General features: G+C 38.9%; 1 protein-coding gene across 2 annotated transcripts; it reads right to left on the reverse strand.

Moving 5' to 3' along the window:
* Window positions 1–244: 244 nt before the first annotated feature.
* TCP11L2 (t-complex 11 like 2) lies at window positions 245–16036 on the reverse strand. Of its 2 annotated transcripts, XM_075209235.1 has the most exons (10): window positions 15585–16034; window positions 14119–14286; window positions 11858–11990; window positions 10411–10531; window positions 9992–10212; window positions 6409–6545; window positions 5286–5467; window positions 4956–5131; window positions 4632–4795; window positions 245–2977 (listed from the first exon to the last, which is right to left on the reverse strand). In XM_075209235.1, exons 2-10 carry the CDS (start codon window positions 14276–14278, stop codon window positions 2742–2744), a joined length of 1530 nt encoding a protein of 509 aa, XP_075065336.1. In that variant the 5' UTR covers window positions 14279–14286; window positions 15585–16034; the 3' UTR covers window positions 245–2741. The 2 variants fall into 2 exon arrangements, with proteins under 2 accessions (XP_075065336.1, XP_075065337.1); XM_075209236.1 differs by lacking the exon at window positions 14119–14286 and having other exon boundaries at window positions 15585–16036.
* Between the last annotated feature and the right edge of the window lie 425 nt (window positions 16037–16461).

Here is a 16461-nt window from a genome sequence, read left to right on the forward strand (position 1 = left end):
TGTCATGTTAGAAATGCACAGCTCATGACAATAAAAAGTATACAATTTGGCCCACTTCTTGTATTGCTGACTTCCTAATGCCCACTACTTAACATCAAGCAGCAGGTTAATCCATAACTGGCTGGCATACAAAAAAAACAAGATCACTGATTCACTGGGGCATTACATGTTATCTATTGTCCACTCCTGGAATTTATTTAAGTTTAATGTAAACAAATGAAGAAAAGGCCAGCTCACACAACGGTCACTATGTAATGAACACTTTATTGCATTGACAAACTTTGTAAAGATTACAAACATTAAACAATGTAACATAATGCATAAACAAAATAAAATAAAACCAGATGTCACACTCTCCTTAAATCAAAAACAAAAGTTATTTTGGTTTAAGAAATCTCATATGTATAGGATGTAAAATTGGTTTGCAGAATATTGAAATGCTCAATTGACCAATAACTATTTTAGGTCACAGATTACCAGGTACACTTTATTATAAATAAAGTTTCAAAATTCAAGTCTCTTCTATGCCTGTAGGGCAATTGTCTGCAAGTAGAAAATATCATTTAATTCTCTTTATCCTGCTCACTCTAGTCTAGTCTCACTCTATGAACTCCCTTACGCACCCTAGTTTGAGAAAGTTTGGAGCAAAAGGGTCAGACTGCGCTGAAATACTTTCTGCTGCTTCAAGTCTATTCATAATTGTATTTCCAAGTTGCCTTACAAATGCCATGCAGGGTCTATAACCTGTTTTTGTTATATTGTATTAATTGTTGTGTATTTTTGGGATTGGCTTGTTCTGAAAAAGCAATAAAATAACATAAAATGTAACACATTGGATTAAAAACTTGTGCATGATTACACCATCACTTGTTTTCAAGGCAGGTTTATACAGCAAATTTGCTTTGCTACATTTATTCACTACATTAACAGTTGTAAATTAAGTAAAAATGTATATATTGTAGGTTCCCACAATAAAACTACAACAGAACAACTTAACTGCAGACAAATTAAAATTAAACAAACCAATGTTCAGATAGTATAAAAAATGCAAACACACTTTATGTGCTACTGTCAGCATGCTATGAAATAATCAAGATTACAACACGTAACACTATACATGCAAGACCATGCATACCTCACAACAAACACTGTTTGGACGTAAACGTTAGTATAAATGACGTGTTCAAGGGAGAGATATGTAAAATATAGAGCAGCTATGCACTATACAAAATGGTTAAGCTGTAACTAAGTAGCGGTCTGCAAGCCATGGCTGCTAACAGCCTACAGTTAGCGTGGGATTTGCAAGCACGGTCAGGATAAGCACATTTTATGCCAGCTCAGTAAAATTAACAATTACTATTACAGGAAATATATTGTAGCTATTCTAGCAGGAATAAAATATATTTTACATTGGACTAGATCTTCCCAAGGATTCATTATGTATGAACGTCCTAACACAGGTAACACATGTCAAATAAATGGGCATGCTAAACTTGGTCTACTGGCAGGAACCTACAGCTCAATGTGTGAATACTAATATATATATATATATATATAGAATGTATTTACTATAGATCATGACAACTCCCATAATATTCTTTCTGCAATGAAAATTAAAAAGCAACTGTTATCTATCAAACAGCAGTATTTGCTGTACATGTTCAGCCATGGCAGAAATATGCAGTAATTACAAGTATTGTGTGTAGAAGATCTTTTACAAGGCTCTGTAACAGCCTAGGGAACAATGGAATTAGTTGGATAACACCAGTAAATGTCTAGTGGGCAAAATATTTTTCTGCAGCAGCCACAAAGCAATCTGCAGGTTGCGCAAAAAGGTCCTTTTTATCATCAGACGGCAGACAAAGAAACAAATTCATGGGGATTTTTCATTAATTGAACAGGGTTATAATCTCACTAGACTGTGCATCATTATTCATTTGTACACCAGCACAGGGTTTTGTTTGTTGCTTAATATTTTCTACTAAATGCACATCTTCAGCATGATGCAGAAACAGAATAGGTTGTGAACACACCGGGCATTTTTATGCATCACTGTTATATTCAGCTGTATGGTGAAGGCACAGACAAAGTGGAATTGGACATTATATACCGCCTGACTGGTACTAGATATTTTTCTTGTATTCACAGTATAACTTGTATTCATTATAAGCACAGTGTGTGCTGTGGACGTGCTCTCCATAGGGACCTACAATGTTCAATAGTACATATCACTATCTAGGACTTGCTTCCTTGTGAACAGGCCAGTAACTCTGGTCTATATTTAACGAATAACTTTTTCCAACCTACACAATCTAGATGCCGCTTGACCGTTTTAGGGCTCATACACATGAATGTTGAAACATGTTTAATATAATATGCTTTAACACTGGTAAATCATCGCTACAGCATAGGTACTATGTACTTAAATTAGCAGCCAGAAAGTGTGTGTACAGGTCAATTCACTTACATTATGTTTTAGACCGCCATTGTTAAAGCACTTTTAACAGGCTTTGAGAATGTGCGTTAAATGCTTTAAACTTAACACCTGCGAGTACAAGGCCTTACTTAGTGGAGCGGCTTTCTTTAAAAAATATGAACTCTATTTAGCGGGAGCTTCTGAAACAAAACGTTTAAAGTTAGAACTCTTTATAAAATGTATTTTTCTCCTTCATTGAAAAAGTACTCTATTAAGAAATGAGTATTTACATAAGTGGTGTGCAATGCTTTAATAGTTGTCCCGACTATGACGGTGTCTCTGCTTTCCCACTTTGCGCTTCGCTGAATAGCAATTTCCGAAAGATATTAGCATAGAATGGTCCGTACACTTGCTTGTTAAAGTTCACAATGTTTGAGTAGTGAAATCCAATGAACTCCATTTCCTTATGGACCGATGCAAGACCGCCAGGAAGTATAGGAACACGTTTGTATGGATAGGGAAGACAAAGGAATGTCGTCAAGTATTCTTGGATCCGTTTTTCTTCAAAAAAAATAAAACAAAAAAAATTAAATTAATGAGAGGAGATTTCATTAGGTAGATTTCAGGATTAGTGGCCTTTATCTTAAGCAATAATAGGTATCAGTGCATTATATTTCTAGAAAACATCACAGACTACAAACATGGAGTGGATGCCACTGGTGTATGATATGCAGCCTCATTCAACATTGAGGGAATTCTAACAATAAATATTGATTTGCTAGGTTTGCCTTAAATTCAATACATATAGTGGACCTCATTTACTTTTTAAAAGAAACAGTGGGGGTAGTCATTTTGTGGGCTGAACCAACACGCCACATACATGTGTGGAAAGTGGTCTGGGACTGGCTCTAACCCATGGACTGGCTGGACTAAGCTAGGTTTCTAGACTGCAGTCTCACACATTCGTAAAAGTTGTGAAGTTGTAATACTTTAGGAATGCATTCCAGAATAATTTCCTTTCACTTTAACCCACAAGGCCCTTCAAAACAATCTAAAGGATAATGCACGCTCTGTGGCAATGTGTATATTATAAATTGCTAACCAAATGTTTGAAGGAGAGGTAAAATGAAGATCTGTATTTTCCCCATGATATATAAAACGAGGAAGCAGGTGAAGTCTGCTGCTTCATGGAAGTCACCCTATGAAACCACAGCTTCAGGCAGAGTTGGTAAGGCTGAAATTAATGTGGACAATGATTCACACGCAAAGCATTAAATATGAAGGAGCATAACAACATTGTGCAGTGTCAGTTGCATTTGTGGCCCAATGCAAGTCAAAGTCAGAAGTCACTCTGTATTACTAACGCAGTCAATTGGCTTACAATGTAAAGCTGCTCATACACTGTTTGACCCTGCCTGTACTGCACAGACCGGTTCACTTTTAGATTTGGCCATACACAGGCCCGGAGCTCCCATTAGGCAAGGTTAGGCAGTTGCCCAGGGCGCCAAGCTCTGGAGGGTGCCACAGAATTAAAATTACTTTAAAACTGTGCGGCGACCGCTGACCATACCTTCCACGGCCGCTGCACAGCTTCAGATAAATCCACGGGGAGGGGAAAGGGGCTATGGATCACCACCGCCGCCCTCCCCTCCAACAGCTGATGGGGCGCTCCGTCGCCTCCCCTCCACTCACTGACTGTCGGGCGTGACATCATCACGGCCCGACAGTGTCAGTGAGTGGAGGGGAGGAGGCGGAGCAGCTTTATGGAGGCAAGATAAGGTAAGGAAAGACAGGGGGGAGGTGGGGGGGCGGATTTTGAGAGTGTGCCTAGGGCGCCAAGGACCCTAGCACCGGCCCTGGCCATACATGTGACATATGTGGAAGATTGACAATCCAGGCAAGCAGCTTCATCAGACAGACCATATTTACCGTAGTTGGGCAAAGACTGCATACAAGATGCTATTTCCCATTCATCAAGTCTCTTGGTAACAATAAACAACCCAATTAGAGACCAATTAGGTCTAAACCTGGCTAATAGGCCATGAAAATGACAGTGTGTATGAGCACCTTAGGTGATAATTATTATTGATTACTAATGCAAATATTATCAACATTCCTTCGGGAATCTATTATAGAAATATCAAAGAATAACAGTAACATTTACCAATAAACATTGTTAAGCAAAAGATACACATTTTAATATTCTGCCACTTACCAATCAAGTTGTAAATGGGATGGTCTTTCTCAGTTAAGCTGCAGATCTGACCAGTCAGGATAGCTTGTGCCTCCGCGCCAAGTGCACTCTCTGTCAACAATTTGTTCACCTCAAAGCATATTTTGGTACTCAGTCCAATGAGAGTCTCTTTCAAATTAAATGTTCTGAAAATATTGGGGAGGAATATAAAGAAAAAATAAATAAAAATGTACATTTTGATTGCAAACCTTTATACAATAAGGATATGAACACTCTTTGGTATCCAATTTGTAGTAACAAATATATCAGTACATAAAGCTTAGCCAATAGTAAATGACCACTCACTGGCTCTTTATGCCTTGAAGGAGAACTACTGTGATTTCTTTGACTTGTTCAATAAATGTGGCGGTGCACACAGATCCCATTGTATTCTGAGTAACGAGGCATACACAAGCTAGCAGTTTAACTTGATGCAACTTGTACTTTAATTCCTGAATCCGTAAGTCATCTGTTATAAGTGTCTGGACAGAGGGGGAAAAAAAAAGAATTAAAAAAAAATTAAAAAAAATTCTACCATTGAGTAGTGACTAGAAAAGAACTAAAATAAACTTCTAGAAACTTGTATACGAGTCTACAGAAAGAGAAATATTTGAAGCAGCAGCATTTGTCACTTACCTCTGGCACTGCACCCTTATAGTCCATATGCAAAAGTTTCACAAAACCGCTGTTTAGCACCAGGGTAGGACTCAGCTTGTCCTTAGCTACTCCATTTTCACCAGATGTGCTGTTATGGGACTGTGCTTCTGCGGCAGCCTCCAGAGATTGCCGAATCCATTCGGTGGTTTGATTGAGCACATCTAAATTAAGATTGGACATTTGAACTACCCATTAAATTGTGAGTTATTAACCACTTTGTCAGAACATAAAAACACCACAATTTGCAATATTGGGGCTGATTTACAGTTAGAAGCAAATACAGCTACTGGGTGCAAAAACTACAACAGAACATAATTTTTGTGCTGCTGGGGTGGGGGGCAAATGTTTGCATCCCTTGCAGTGTAACATGATTTGTGTGGCTGCAAATTTTTCAGCCTACTGCTATTCAGCCCTTTGAGTAGGCTAGAAATATTTTTTTGCAATATAATATTATGTAGAATAAAAATTAATACTAAATACTAATAATCCCTTTTATTTACATCCCCATTGTGTATTTGTATTGGACTATTTTTTTTTTTTTTATTTAAATATGAGTGGGTGGGAAATTGTGCATTCTTTTTTGAAAATAAATATATATATATATTTGACAATGAATGCTGCGTTCTAAATGTATGAGAGAGACTTGCCACGGATTTGCATGCTGATAGCTATATGCTAAAAAGGGAAGTTTCTCTATATTCATAGAAGCCACACGAAGTGGCGTTACATCTTTGGGACTTATACAGCTCCTAATCATTACTAGTATGGCAATTATAATTGCTAGCAGCTATTGATGTTGAAGTTTCATGGTTCACAGTGGATCACCATCTCAGTTGCTGTGTCCCGCCTTTTGAATTAAATGATCATTGATATTTATATATGAAACCATTTCCAGGAGTATCTGAATTCAGACATATTTTTAAGGTTTGGTCAGAGGCTTGTTGTGGATTAATGCAGCACTGTCCGTTTGTTTATTGTATAAATTATTTCATTAACTACCAAAAAAAGTTGTACATTTACATACACACAAGTTGAAAAACGCAAAAAAAAGCAAACCAAACAAACTCCTTGCCAAAAGTCAGATACTGAAGATCATACGTACCAGGTGATTTTTCAAGTATTTCCTGGAATTTGACCCTTTCATACTCTGCTAACTGTCTTTGAAGCTGTGGTCTAATGTTCTGGATAGTGTAATTTACCATATCCATTTTCATGAGGTCCAGCACATGAAAGACATCCCTGAAGACCAACAAAAATGAATTGGAAAAGAAATGTTAATACAATACAAATGCAAAACTTAAAAATAAGAAATGCATCTAGCTGTGGGGAAGGGTAGAAATAAGAAGAGACCTGCGTGCAAAGCGTTATAGTCAAAGGTCACCCAAATGTCACTTTAGTTTAGAATCATTAAATAAGATTAAAAAAAGATCTCTTATACTACTATGGTTTAAATAAATCATGAGAATATGGTGATTTTTTTTTTATTACGTGTATATGTCTTTTTACTGCATTGTTGTTCCATGCTGCACAGAGAAACGCGTTTCATGGAGGTACAAAATGGTCCTATTAAAAATATGGAGCAAGCACCGTAAACAAGTAGCTCTTAACCGATGTGTATGTTATATGAGGAAATGCTTATGTGCCTTTGAACACAGCAAGGTACGCTTCTATAAATAAATGCCCTCTCCACGCCTTAATACATTTTGCAAATTATGGTTATTGAAATGAGACTAATTTTTGCTGTGCTCTGTAATAACCGATGTGCCTACTCCGTACTTTACACCATACTTGTCAACTCTCCCGGAATGTCCAGACTCCCAGGAGAGTACGGCAATCTCCGGAATCTGCCCACTTCCTAGTGAAGTCCAAAATGCCACGATTCTCCGAGAATCGCAGCATTTGGCCCTGCCCCCGGTGTAAAATGATGTGTGCGTGTCATTACGTCACCGGGGATTTCGTCACCCCGCCCCCCTCACGCCCACCTCCCCCGGCAGGCTCCCGGAAGCCAACTTCAGAAAGTTGGCAAGTATGCTTTACACTTTTCCTAACTCCGCTCTTTGGGTGTTCATCTGCAAACTTCATAGAGCTTTGCCAAAGCACATAACTGTACACCTCTGCATAAGAGCTTACCCTACTGCCACATATACTACTCACAACTGTCCTAGTCTCCACTCTGAGCCACACTCACTTTTCACATCTCAGCTGTGCCCTTCTCCAACTAGATTTTAAACGATCACATGAGCAGGGTGCTCTCTATGCTTTGTTCTCACATCTGTACTTATTTCGTCTACCTTTTATGTCCCTGTTTTATGCATGCCTGGTTTTTCTCACTGTCCAGCGCTGCGAGGCCCTGTGGTGCATTACAATTCAACTACTACAATAATAAATATGTGCTCTTGCACAAACATAGGTGCTCGGTGGGTCCAAAGCAGATTTTCTACCGCACGTCCGATGCTTTGTAAACTACCTCCAACGTCAATCTCACAAGTACACCATGAATCAGATTACCTTCAGGGTCTAGGTGAATGAGTTTGCAATCTATCCTTGACCCCAATGCTGCATCATTTGGCAAAGGTCAACAGTTTGACCTTACTAGCACAAAAAGCAGAGCATTGACAAACTTGCATACAACCGGTCCCCAGAAAAGGGTGATCGTAGCCACAAAGCATTTGTTAAATGTACTCTATATGCATTCTAGTAAAAATGCTATAAACTAGTCTGACACTAGAGATGGTTGTTTCAGAGCTAAACTGGTGGTATCTGGGGGGAGCTTTTCTTTTGTACCGCTGTGATAGAGGTACCGGCGCTGGACTGGTCTTCACTATAGCAGGGGGATACTACACTCCTTATCTGCCTGCTAAGATGGAAACTAGCCTGGGCTTGTTGAGAATTTATGTGGAGAACGCAGAGTTTCTGCAAGCTCTGTGCAAAACTTCAGTCCCTCCTCCACTGTCCAAAGATAGCGAAGGAGGGTCAAGCTCCTGATTTCCCACATCTGGTGTACAAGCCACAGGATTGAGTATCAGGAGTGAGTGGGGTTCCATGATCTATTAATGAGTCTAGATCGACCATTTGGAGAGGTCTGATCTTGGCTGTAGACTCCACTCTCAATTAGAAACAAGACAGACACACAAAGAGAGATACTGAGACTGAAGGATAATATAAACAATGATAACAGATGCAGTCTACAACAGCAGCATTGCCAAGCATACAGATACAAAAGTGTGCTGATAGTTTCCCTTTAAATTAATGAGGACAGTTGAGCACTGTAAACACTAGTTAAGTATAAAAAGAAACAGACACTGAACTTCACATAGGACAGAAATAATTCTGCAGCACTTTTGTCACTCCTTTTATAACCAGATGAGTGAAACACTATTAATAGGTCTGCACTTGTGATTCCTGATTGGATGACGTTCAGGCAGCTAGAAACTATAGCTGGCCAAGTCCTGCAATGATCACATCTAGGAGCAAAACAGATTTCCATTTAGCAGCACAACAGCTGGAAACCAGTAAGATTATTCCAACAGCCATTTCTGTATCCGAACAATTTATATACAAGATAACCAAATGTGTTACTGGACAATTACAGTTTTATTTTGTGGAAAATCAGGACATCATATATGCAACAGAGAAAGTAAAAGAAAAAAAACTAAACACATAGGGCCCGATGCATGTTTGGACGCAACCGGCTTTTAAAGAGCATGCATGATTATATATGTTATTTAATTTGTTATTATCTGTGCTCTTGTTTGAATGTGTTACTAACAGTGTGTTTTTTATGCAGTTTAAAAAAAAAAAAAAAACCACGAGCACGGAACTTGAGTGTAAATATTCAATTTCAAGTTGATTTCAAAATACATTTCTGGGTAGAAGTATAGAAGTATGCTCTATCTAAATATTACTTGTCATGTGTAGAAAGAGCAAACTGCAGGATATGCACCTACATATGTGCAATATAAAGTTGCGCAGAACGCATGCAAATTAAAATATTCTAGTAAATTAACAACTCATAATACTATAATCATTAATAAAATTGTTTAAAAAAAGTTCTTCATTTTTTAAGAGTAAATACATAAATCAGGATGTTCTTAATACTGTACCTACAATTTATATTCTAATACTTGCATACAAGTGTTCTTTGCCATCTAGTTGCACGCATACATGTAGTTTTCAACATAAAGACGATGCAATGGCAGTTATCACTGTCAGTCGGCACTTACACCTGCCCTATAGCTGGAGCAAATACGGCTAAGAAACATGCACTTAAGAGAAACACGGGGCTTGAATCGACCACATCAATGTTGGCACACCTTCTGCAGGCCCTTAATGTACATTGCTCCATTCACCCTCCTTATCCCTCCCCTGTTCCGCCCTTCAAGCCATAAGCAGTCATGTCATTTGTATTCAGACATGAATTTCATGCAACTGCGTTCATTGGAGTAAGGTCCGTTTCTGAGCATGTGCAGAGCTATTTCACAGAAGATAAATGCAGGTGGACTTATGTCTGAAGATGAATCAGGCCTATAGTGAGCATATTGAAATTACATGTGTGTCACTGACTGCACTAACTGTGCCCATGCAAGTGGTGCCAAATTGGCCATAGATCCATCCACGCTGTTGTCAAAGAAACAAATCTGCTAAGTGACCCTCCTCAAAAAACTTTAAAAAAATAGTGCACTGACCGCAGCATTTGTACAATGTCATCACTGGCTTTTAACTTTCTCACGTCATCATCTCTGATAGGAGCACATAATTTTGCCATGATATTAATGATATAACTGCCAAGCTTTGGGATATCAACAGCATTGTGTTCAGATTGTTGTCTTATTAGGTCCACATCTAAAACTTCACAGATTTGGGTCCGGAGCCTGTTTGTACCAGGAGTTAAGAAGGAAAGCAGAATCTACAAGAAGAAAATACAAATAAGGGAAAAAAAGGTTTTACAGAGTATACATATAAACTATAAAATGCTAACTACTCTTTTCTCCATTAAAAAAATTGCACCAAAAGTCAGTTTGGTTTGGTCTCAAAATTGCAATTTAAGCAATACACAAATAAAAATAAAATAGTATTAATTACACAACAGCTTAAGAGTAATTACCTCTTTTATTTCATCAAAAAGTTTGATTGCATGTTCATATTGTGGAGGATCCTCCTTGAGTTCTGACTCCAAGCAATCCCAGAATGCTTTGTGAACAATCTGCTTCACCCTTCCTTCTAAACTGTAGATACAAGGATAACAGAGATATAGAGATATGTATAGAACAGAATTAACGGCTGCTGACAGTGTACTTTTTCTATAATCTGGGGTCAGATAGCTACTGCGAGCCTCAGCTACACTTCCATTTGTACTGCGTGAAAGTTTCAAAATTAGTAGTATTTGAAGCCACGTGTAAGATTTCTATACAATGGCGCATCTGAAGAAATGAAGCACTGGTGGGGGGGGGGGGGGGGGGGGGGAGATACATAAATGAACAATAACCTTACTCTTGTTTTCAAGAACAGCATCTCTAAAGCTCTCACTTCAAAAGGAGAAGAAAAAAAACCAAAAAAAAAAAAACCACAACTCCTGAACTTGTCCAACTTGTTTTCATTTAACAAATTCTCTAGAGTTTATCACAAAAGCGAGAGAATTCAGATGGAATTTCACTAACAAACCACAATAGAAGAACATAAACCTATTCCCTACATATTGCTTTGTATGGAAGTGGTGGGTGTGTCAGACATTACCCAAAGGACTGTATTGAATATACATTACATGGCCAAAAGTACATGGAGACCTGTTAAATTAGTATATTTGGCCATTTCAGCCATACCCATTGCTGACTGGTGCATAAAATCAAGTACACAGCCCTGCAATCTCCATAGTCAAACAATAGCAGTAGAATGGACCGCACTGAAGAGCAGTTTCAATGGGGCACGGTGATGGGATACCACCTTTCCAACAAGTCATTTCATCAAATTTCTGCCCTGCTAGAGCTGCCTGGTCAACTGTAAGTGCTGTTACTGAGAATTAGAAGTGTTGAGGAGCAACAATAGTTATGCGGCAAAGCGTTAGGCCACAAAAGCTCACAGAATGGTACCATCAAGTTATAAAGTGAATAGCATAAAAATATTACGTGTCCTTGGTTGCATCACTCACTACCAAATTCTAAGCCTTGCAGTCACACACAAACCGCAGATCACCCTGCGCAATGTCAATCGTCGGCTGGTGTAATGCACACTACCACTGGGCTCTGGAGTGGTGAAAATGTGTTCCTTGGAGTGACGAATCGCGTTTCACCATCTAGCTGTCTGAGGGACAAATCTGGATCTGGCAGATGCCAGGAGAACACTTCCTACCTGAATTTGGTTTTTAGCATTTGATAAAAATTGTCTAATTAGTTACAATTACACAGGTATAACTTGCTTGACTTGCAGGGACAGTTAAAAATAAGAAATACATACACAAAACACACAGTTTAAGAGCGTTTTAGCGGCTGTTATCCAAGCAAATCTCTTCCAGGACTTGCCGATAAAATGATGACACACTGAACAAGCCATCATACCTGTTTTTAGGAGGATCTATGTTATCCATCTGGAAGTTTTCATTTGCAACAATTTCATGGGCCAGTAATAAATTTGACAGATTCCTTGTCGTTGACATCATTTCATCAAAGGTTGTGGTTTTTGGTGGACTTGCTAATACAGAAAGAATACAAAACAATATATTTTATAAAAAAAAAACAAAAAAAAAAAAAAACCACATACATGAAACATCTTGGGCCTGACTCATTAAGGGTGAGCAAAGCAAAAACATTAGTAAATTTGCTCCTGGACAAACCATTTTACAATACAAGGGGTGGAAATTAGTTTATTATTTTGCACATGAGTTAAATACTGGCTGTTTTTTTATCTACCACACAAATACTTGATATCTTAATTTTTACACTGAAATTTAAAGTTGATCTAGGACATGCGCTACCCCATCTATAAATCTATATAAGTCCCCACGTTTTAAATTTACCTCCCCCTCCAATGCGACATGGTTTTGCAAGGGCAAAGGTAGCCCTTTTTTTGCTTTGTTCTCCTTAATGACTCAGGCCCCTTATGTAATTTGCAATGGGCGGAATAGGTGTCACTGGAGAAAACAGGGGCACCCCTATTTGTCTGTAAACAAGGTTAAAAGTGTTATTGAGTTTGGTGGCTTCATTTCCATAACATTTAGGACTAGACAGCAAACTGTATTTTTTTTAAATAACCCTTTTTTATTGAAATCAGCATGTATTATATACAAGTTTATGTACTGTTCCAATAAATTATTTTTTTTCTAAATATGTTGATTTTTTTTTTTTTGGGGGGGGGGGCATTAATTTTCATCACATTACTCTTCCTATACATAAGAAGTTTTTACTCCTTCGATCTGTGCTTATTTTTCTTAATATCGCTTCAAAGTTTTATTTAACTTTCCAATATCCTTGGTTAATTTTATACCCAAGTATTTGATCTAAGACAGGTGTCAGTTAAATGTAAAAGCATGTTGTAGGCCATGTATGATTTGGTCTGGAGTAGCAGGACTGAGAGCCACTGATTTTATGTCATTAATTTTAAAGTTTGGAAAATGGATTTGTAATAACAGCTAATAGATCATCGGCAAATAAATCTAGTTTGTAGTCTAAATGCACAACCTGTATAACTGGAACAGTTTTTATGGCTCTAGCAAGGATTTCCATACATAAAATAAAGACTTCAGAAGATAGTGGACACCTCTGTCTTGTCCCATTAGAAATAGAAAAGAGATTGGATAATACTCAATTTATCTTAATTCTAACATAGGGCTTCTAAAAAAAAAAAAAAAAATCCTTTCTTTATAAGTACAGGCCCGTTGCTTAGAGTAGTCTAGACAAATGGCCGGTCTATCATCATCATCATCATGTATTTATAGAACGCTAATAATTACGCAGCACTGTACAGAGAACTCGCTCACATCAGTCCCTGTCCCATTGGTGCTTACAGTCTAACTTCCATAACATACACACACACACACACACACACACACACAGAGACTAGGATCAGTTTGATAGCAGACAATTAACCTACTAGTATGTTTTTGGAATTTTAGGAGGAAACCAGAGCACCCGGAGGAAACCCACGTAAACATGGGGAGAACATACAACCTCCACACAGATAAGGCCATGGTCGGGAAACGAACTCATGACCCCAGTGCTGTGAGGCAGAAGTGCTAACCAAAAGCCACCGTGCTGCCCTAGGTCTATCCTATTAAATGCTTTTTTCTGCATCTCTGGAAAGTAAAAATCGCAGGTTTTTTTGAGGATGAGAAGCCAATCATTTTGGTGGTACTATCTTCAGCTTCCCTCTCCAGAACAAATCAGATTTTATTATTAAGAATTAATTCATTTAATAGGGGTTCTGCCCGATTAACAATAATTTTAGCGCATAACTTCACGCTAAGTAAGGAAATAGGCCCATAACTCAAACACTGGGTTGGGTCCTTACAGTCCTTAGGTATTAATCGGTTTCTTATATGATAAGCCTAGCAACTAAACAATATTTTACCGCTTGCTCTTTACAGACTGCAGTGAAAAAGCCTATTCAAGTTGGAACAGTATATAAACTGGACAACACAAATGACACGTGTCTAAACCTGTGTAATCATACTAGAACAACTCTGCACATTCCATTGAGCTATACACACCAGCATGTTGGTAATATTAAAATGCCATAACACGAATATAATTTGTTATATAGCAACTACACAAACAAGAACACCATCCCAGGTACACGATGAGATCATGCATAAAAGACTTACACAGTGGAGAAGCATGCTTGCTTGACGAGTCGCTGGTAAAGCTTTCCCTCGGAGACTCGCTGTCACTGGATGAACAAGCCATGCTTTCGGACAATCGCGATGTATCAGAATCACTTAGCTGCTCCTCATTACCAAGTGGTTTCTCATCACTAAACGGCATTTTAGTAACTGTACACAGAAAAACCCAGCATATTTTCCATGTGAGTCACATAAATATGACAACTTTAACAGGTTAAACACGTCAAGTTGTTTATTTAATAACCAGATCTTAAAGAAAAGAAGTCCCACTCATTTATGGTCTCATAAGACAGATGACAAGAAGGAGTCATGTATACCACAAACACTTCACAATGAAGAACCCCCTCCCCAGCTTCTGTACTTGTCTACTGGAAACAGTAGTTATTTTAAGGGCATTGACACAACTGAATTACATCTACACTCAGCTACCTTTAGTAAACTCTTTGGCTGTGAACAGACCACATTTTAATTATCTCTTAAGTTTATTTCAAAGACTGAAATTAACAGCTACTGATATAGGCAACTGAACTTTCTTTACCAATATTAATACTAGGTAAAATAAATAAATGACACAAAAGAGGAGAGTTTACAGCTCAAGTGGCAAGAGGAGAGAAAAAAAGGTGTATGTGGTCATGAGACCACCTTCTGAGATAAACATAATAGAATCAGTGCACCCAAGGAGGGGGTTGTCATGGAAATCCCCCAAAACAGTGCTCTCCTGCTGGTGTTGTTGTATTGTTTGCTTAACCATATTAGTTTTTGTTTGTTTTTTAAAAAAAAAAAGTGCACCACTTCCATTTTTTAATTAAAACATTCTACAAATAAGTTTCAACAATTACAAGAGAAAGGAAATTTAGTAGCTGTGATTACTTGTTATGCAAATCATTTCAGGAAGGCAAAGTCAAAAAATACTTCTATATTTAAAGTTTATCTCCCTAAACTAAGAGACCATAGGTTTGGCACATGTATAAATATTCATATTAAGTTTACAGCTAAAATGTTTTCGAAAATTTAGGCTAGTAATCAAAGTAAAAGCTGTACATAACAAGTTATATACCACACTAGATATACTGTAGCCATTGGCTCGGGTGTAAAGTGATAGGGCAGTAACACCCCCACAGAAGCAGATCACCTAATCCGGACCTTACAAGGCAACACTCTACCAGTCTGAGGATTTAAGCATCAGCATCGGAAATAACACATAAAAGTCCCTTATACAATAGTGAAGTAGGAGGGATAAAATGACATATACTGGGGCTTGCAGTATATAGCTCTCAGTCACGTTCAGGACAGGTAGGCATACTGGGACTGATAATTCCACAGCAGCCCAAGGTTGCTGGGATTTGTAGTCCCACAGTAGCTTCAGCCAAGCAATATAAAGACAACTATGCTTAGCGTACCCTTAGCTCGCTGCGCCCGCACTTATAGGAGCAGAGCACACCGCTTACCTCTCACTGTGTCGGGGACGAGCAGACGATCGGCCAAGTTGTTTACAGTCCGCTACTGCAGCTAGTAAACAAGCGGCTCGGGATCTATCCAGGACTACAAAACAAGCTCCCCTCGCTGTGTGATCGGGACTAGCTGGTCATCTCTTCCATGTACTGTCCGAGTCGTCGGGTGAAGCAGGGGACAGTGATGTGTGACGCTGTGATGGAGGTCACTGTATGTAGCAGCCAGCACAGCCTCACAGCAGCTTCTGTTGTTTTTGTTCAAGCTCCAGTTCACAGCTGATTGCGGGGGGAGGGGTGGACTGTACCAATCTTAGCACATGGACGGCTGTGACAGACACAAGCTGCTGCCATCACCAGCGCATGCAGCGCCAGGGCTATCTATCACTATTACAAGCGAACGATGTTTTTAATCTTACACAGTACGACAGTTCGGTGGGAAACCAATTAAAGGTGCATACACATAATGGTACGGCCCGATTGTACACGTCACGTATTTACGGAAGTATTCCTCCCATGCATTGTCCCCCCTCTCTGAGTTCCGTTGCTAGGACAATGTCCTGGTGACCTTCATACCACGCCCCTTTCATTATTAACCCGTATCCGCGCTAGCACATAACTCGCTTACTATGGGAAGCTGTTGTCAGTTATGAATGGGTTAATGTTTGGGGCGGGGCATATTCTTCAGCCGTTGTACAGCAGTGAGTAGCTTAGTATACTACAAGCTGTATAACCCGGGACCGGGCTACTTGTAGCGCGAGATAAGAACGGTGTGGCGGCTTTAGCCCCGCTTACCTCAGCCGCAGGGGGGACAGCCCCATACTGCTCCTAACATAGGAATGTATGGCACACCTGCTCTTATCATAGTGCTGTAATA

Source organism: Mixophyes fleayi, chromosome 4, assembly GCF_038048845.1.
Source record: "Mixophyes fleayi isolate aMixFle1 chromosome 4, aMixFle1.hap1, whole genome shotgun sequence".
NCBI lineage: Eukaryota > Metazoa > Chordata > Amphibia > Anura > Limnodynastidae > Mixophyes > Mixophyes fleayi.